The 6000-nt window shown below is 39.3% G+C and overlaps 1 protein-coding gene across 1 annotated transcript; it reads left to right on the top strand.

Annotated features, from left to right (window-relative positions):
* Nucleotides 1-5016, top strand: sgk2b (serum/glucocorticoid regulated kinase 2b). Its single transcript, XM_084050821.1, has 12 exons — nucleotides 1-168; nucleotides 345-435; nucleotides 523-589; nucleotides 683-717; nucleotides 805-862; nucleotides 1765-1848; nucleotides 2498-2629; nucleotides 2931-3043; nucleotides 3451-3670; nucleotides 4083-4238; nucleotides 4365-4454; nucleotides 4748-5016. The coding sequence occupies exons 1-12, from the start codon at nucleotides 102-104 to the stop codon at nucleotides 4928-4930; spliced, it is 1296 nt and encodes a 431-aa protein (XP_083906947.1). The 5' UTR covers nucleotides 1-101; the 3' UTR covers nucleotides 4931-5016.
* Nucleotides 5017-6000: the final 984 nt, after the last annotated feature.

Raw genomic sequence — 6000 nt, 5'->3', positions numbered from 1 at the left:
GCGGTGCAGAACTCCAGAGCTGGATAATTCCATCTCCTCCACCTTTATAGGTTTTCTTCTGGATTTTGCCAGGACCTCTCTGGCCTTCTATCCTTTTTTATATGATGACTCGTGATCGACAGCCAACGACCAAGCCCAAAATGAGGGGGATTGTGTCATTTTTCTCAGGTAATAGTTTATAGACAAATATGTTTTTATAGAGCAATCATTTTTTAAGTTAAAACATTTTAATAAACAAGACAAGACATAAAGCATGAAGCCATATAAAGTAAAGTATAGATGATTAACAGTCAGCTGTGGAACACTTATGTAAGGATAAGGATTCAAACTTTCTTGTCCTACAGTTTTGCTCAAAGGGAAGAAAAGGGGATTCAGTGACTTAATCCACAACTTCCACAAGCTTGTTTCCAGTCAACACCTCTGTCATCACTGCCAGTAAGTCAATAACATTAGAATTTGGACAAATGTTTCAAAATGATTTAAATTGAAGATGGCCATTACTCACATATTCACATCTCAAAGCCTGGATAGCCAGAAAATCAGATCAGATGGACGTTTGAGAGAAGAGCAGGAAGAAGAAGGCAATCTGGTGAGTAGAAGGGGTTGAAGAACTGTTGGCTATTTGTCTGTTCATGATATAGCAACCAACATGTTTCATAAACACTCTTTCTCTCTCTGTCAGGCTCTGCAAAGCTCAGTGAACACTGCTGATATTCAGTAAGTAATTTATATTTATTGACTATTCTATCTATAAACATATATGATTCTAAAACAAATTGACACTCTTTCTGATATGCTCACCAGGGTGAAACCATCAGATTTCAACTACCTCAAAGTTATCGGCAAAGGAAGCTTTGGACAGGTGGGAACCATATTATTTTGTGTGTTTGGTAGATGCAGGTTTTGAGTACTAGTACACACAAGGACCTGGGTCACTGGGTGAGCTTTTAAGCGCAGCATTGCACATTCCATAACTAACTAACTAAAAGTAATGAAATAATTAAAACAAATAACTGGAATAAAAATAAAAACAAGTCTTTACTTGTTTTTATTTGTTTTGTGTGCTTACTGCTTACAAAACTAACTAAAATCATAGTAACTTAGTTTTAGTCTTTGTCAATTTATTCCATACATAAGACTCTATTATGGTTTTGTTATGAAATCTATTGTTTAACTGTGCCTGTTTTAACTGTACATAAAATGTAGTTTTTTATTACACAATACTTTTTCTGACCTTTTCGAATCTTAAAAAATACCCCATATTATGAAAAACTAAAACACTAAAACTAATAGGCCTACAAACTAAACAAAAAAAAAGCATTTTCACAAAATAAAAACTCAACTAAACTAGCAAACACACTTAAAAAAAAACTAATTAAAAAGTGAACTAACTGAAGTTGATAAAGATAAAGTCAAAACTAAATTGAACTAAAACTATAATAACCTTGATCCTTGTGGGAATTTATCTTGATTATCTCTATCTTTATCTTATTAGTATATCTTTATGTTTATATTTATTATTGTTGTTATTGTTATGTTCTGTTAATACAGTATTGCGGACCTTACCACACCTGCATTTCTCTGCTTGTACCCGTATGAGCGGTGACAAACCTTCTTGATTCTTGATTCATCAGCAGGGTGGCCGAGATGGGACCGTACTGCCACTGTGACCAATCAGACAGGTGTTCTATCCTCTCAATATGAGTGTTAAAGGGCTAAAGGTCTACCACCTGAATGTAAACATGAGGTTCTTAATTGTTACAGGTGCTGCTGGCCAGACACAGAGAAAGTGGAGTTTACTATGCTGTGAAGGTACTCCAGAAAAAGGGCATTGTCAAGAGGAAAGAGGTATGTTTCTCACTGTCACTTACCTGTCTGTCTGCTTGCCTATCAGTCTCTGTCTGTGGGGTTCTCTGTGTATCATATGTTCCAGTGGTGTAAAGTAACTAAGTACATGTACTGTACTTAAGTACACTTTTGAGGTGTTTTTACTATACCGGAGTATGTCCTAATTTCAGTATTTTTACTTCGACTCCACTACATCTCAGAGGCAAATATTGTACTTTTGTACTCCACTACAATTATTTGAACATTTTAGTTACTAGTTACTTTGTAGGTTTTGATTATTATTACAAAAAAAATACATTAATCACTTCAGCCCTATATACACTTTGGCTATTTGAAAATAGACGATTTACAAGCTCACAACGGTCGCAGCGCGACGCGTTGTGAACTTGTAGATCTGCTATTTTCAAAAGCATTTTATACATTTTAACTTGTGAAATGGGACATTCTGCATAATGAGTACTTTTACTTTTGGTACTTTAAGTATATTTTGATGCCAATACTTTCATACTTTTACTCAAGTAATTTGTTTATACAATACTTTTACATGTAATGGAGTATTTATATATTGCGGTATTTATACTTTTACTGAAGTAAAAAATGTGAGTACTTCTTCCACCACTGATATGACCACATGCTCTTCTCTCTGTAGCAGAGACATGTGATGGTAGAGAGGAGTGTACTATTAAAGGGACTGCAACATCCATTCCTGGTGGGCCTACACTTCTCTTTCCAAACACCAAACGCTCTCTACTTTGTCCTGGACTACCTCAATGGAGGGGAGGTATGTGAAGAATTGTTCCCAGTATAGGTAATTTCAAGATATATAATATCAGTGGAAACACAGTAACATGTTGCATCATCATCATGACACCCAAACATGATGGATGGATGCGTTGTGAGCTTGTAGATGCATGGGCTAAGAGATTTGGTGTAGACAGGAAAAAAAGCAGTCCAACTACAGTTGCAACTCAGGTCCGTTTCACTAAGACTTGAGGGTTTAAGTGGTTAAAATTGTAGTCTGTTGACCTTTTCCTTGTTCTTTGTGAAACTTTTCATTTGACTGCTAATATGTTTATCCTCAGCTGTTCTACCACCTTCAGAGAGAAGGGTCATTTCATGAACCCAGAGCCAAATTCTATGCAGCAGAGATGGCCTCTGCACTGGGTTATCTCCACTCCCTTAATATTGTTTACAGGTCCACAAACACACACACACACACACACACACACACACACACACGTGCACGCACGCGCGCGCGCGCACACACACACACACACACACACACACACACACACACACACACACACACACACACAGTGTGTATTGTATTTCTTCGCTCAGTTAATTTCTTCACATATGAATTTCTTTTTTTTCCACTATTTGACTTCGCCCAACTTCTACCTCATGTTTGATGACATAACTAAAATCCCATTGAGAATTATATGTAATTTTATTTAAAGAAGGGTGGGTGGGGTAAACTGTTTAAACTTTTTCTTTCACCAATGGGCAAGTCAAAATACCAAACACACTTGGTAGATGGGCTATTTATGCTATTTTTTAAAAAATGTGTTAAAATAAAGATCTTGTGTCTCCCTCCCTCAGGGACCTTAAACCAGAAAACGTCTTGCTGGACAGCGGAGGTAATGTGATGTTGACTGACTTTGGGCTGTGTAAAGAGGGCGTGGCCATTGGAGGTACTATGCAGACTTTCTGTGGGACTCCTGAGTACTCGGCTCCGGAGGTGCTTCGGGGTCATTTCTACACTCCTACAGTGGACTGGTGGAGCCTGGGTTGTGTACTGTTCGAGATGCTCTATGGGCTGGTAGGTGAGCATGTGTTTAGAAGCATGTGTATTGTGTATGAGAATATAAATTATGCAGGCAGTCTGGGGAAATGCACGCACATCCAAAATATTGGATGTGCAGGATTAGTAAATGAAAAGACAGTATCTGCTCAGTTTTTCTTTTTGCTCCCAAAGTGATTTAAATGGTACAACAATCAAGGTCTTCATCTGGTGCAGTGGATGTAGGCTACCTAATAAAGACCTTTGAGGTCGAAACGCTGTACCATTAAAGTCACCTTGGGAGCAAAATAAATGTGGGGATATATTCTTTCTTCTCACAGAATATATACATTACACTGTGAGTGAGTGGCAGAACGAGTTCAACAACTTAAATTCCCTGGTCACCCCAAGCTATTTATCTAGTCTCCCCCATCTTCCTTGGTTTCCCCAGCCTCCGTTCTACAGTCGTAGTAAAGCACAGATGTATGACAACATCCTTCATGCTCCCCTGGTACTCGGTCCTGGAGTATCCCGGGCTGCTCGTTCCCTGTTGAAAGGACTGTTGGAAAGGGACTGTGCCAATCGCATAGGGCGGAACTGTGACTTTGTAAGTATACAAACAAACAAACAAACAAAAGCAAAACAAAAAAGGAGACAAATGTACTTGTGTGCTTACCCACCTGCACACACTCAGATGTTATCACTGAGCTATGGACTTCCTGTGTAATTCCAGGAAGAGCTGCAGAGTCATCCATTCTTCCTGTCCATCAACTGGGATGACCTACTGGCCAAGAAAGTCACACCTCCATTTGTCCCCAGTGTAGTAAGTATCTCTATCTCTCAGAGCTAAATAGAAGGTGTTTTGATTTGTTTTGTTTTATTTATTTGTACAATAAAAACATTACATATGGTAACAATTAAAAAAGACACAAAAATAAGTGCAGGTGAGAAGGAAAACCCAAGTAGGGCTTGTGCAGTACAAGGTTCTCACAAATATAAAACAAGAAAGTAAGTTTAACATCGTAATAAAATTTAAAAAAAGCAATTTATTCTTTATTTTCAAATCGAGTGTACAATATAGTATCTGGGTGTAAATTCATTCCTCTATTTTCTCAGGCTGGCCCATGGGATGTCCGCTACATTGACCCTGTGTTCACACTACAGCCTCTACCAGCCTCTGTGGGCTTCAGTGACAGGTGCCAGGAGGGTGGAGCTACTGAGGCCTTCCTAGGATTCTCATACATTCCCCCAGTGGTGACAGAGCCACTACCACAGATAACCACACATCATAAACTGTAATTGTTGGGCCAAATCCTTTGGGCAGGGCCTATATTTGTTAAAATGCATATTTTTATATTTTTTGAATTAAATTAGGTTTTTCTAAATCCTTGAGTAGACTATTCTTCCCTGCAGTGTCCGAATGTTTATTGTCTCCGCCAGGAGACATTGTTTTCACTTTCCGTCCCCGTCCCCCTCGGCCAAGCTAACATTGGTCAAGCCTCACGTGACACGTGACAATAAGGTGAAATAGTGTGCTCTGATTGGCTAGTGACGTATAGCGGCCTATAAATACATGTGTCACTTTGAAAGAGTGTTAGCCTCTTTCAAAGTGAGGTAAGACAGGAATAATCACGAAATGGCTGAGAAATGGCGGAGCAATACATTATGTAGACACACTGGTGTCATCACAATATGTAATATAAATACACAGACAGGACGGATAGGACACTTACACAGACAGGACGGATAGGACACTTACACAGACAGGACGGATAGGACACTTACACAGACAGGACGGATAGGACACTTACACAGACAGGACGGATAGGACACTTACACAGACAGGACGGATAGGACACTTACACAGACAGGACGGATAGGACACTTATACAGACAGTGTGTCATGTTACTATGACACAGTAACATGTTCTATTTTTTGTAAGAATTAGAACATAAGAATTAGAACATTCCCAACATTCCCAACACAAGTCTGCTGGCGGAGACTTGTGCTCCGAGGAGCACATTTTCTAGTATTGCATTTGTTTTTTGTTAGTTTCATTTGGGGGGGGGGGGGGGGGGGGGGGGGGGGGGGGGGGGTCTGAGCTCCTCGAAGCGCATATCCAACCCAGAGCCCGCAAAATGTAAAACGGCAGTCATAGCCAACTGGAATGGAATCTGCCAAACCTGACTGATAAATCTTGATCACATGACTCCAGAGATAATATGTACCAATTCATGTGAGTTTTGGACAAAATTTGTAGGAGTGGTAACAAAAAGTGTGTTTTTGAAAAAAAATGAAATGGAAAATCTAGTATGGCACAAACCGCCCAGGCCTATATGTGGAGTTGCATCGTGATCCAAGGAATCCA

Source organism: Gymnoscopelus microlampas, assembly GCF_963454915.1.
Source record: "Gymnoscopelus microlampas genome assembly, chromosome: 3".
NCBI classification, from domain to species: Eukaryota; Metazoa; Chordata; class Actinopteri; order Myctophiformes; family Myctophidae; genus Gymnoscopelus; species Gymnoscopelus microlampas.
The sequence above is the reverse complement of the archived record's forward strand: the minus strand, read 5'-3'. Positions and strand labels throughout refer to the sequence as shown.

Excerpts from the sequence above, each read along its gene's own strand:
- sgk2b (XM_084050821.1), top strand. The coding sequence starts at position 102 with ATGATGACTCGTGATCGACAGCCAACGACCAAGCCCAAAATGAGGGGG. Across the intron at positions 718-804 it reads GTGAACACTGCTGATATTCA|GGTGAAACCATCAGATTTCA; the intron begins GTAAGTAATTTA and ends TATGCTCACCAG. Across the intron at positions 863-1,764 it reads GCAAAGGAAGCTTTGGACAG|GTGCTGCTGGCCAGACACAG; the intron begins GTGGGAACCATA and ends TAATTGTTACAG.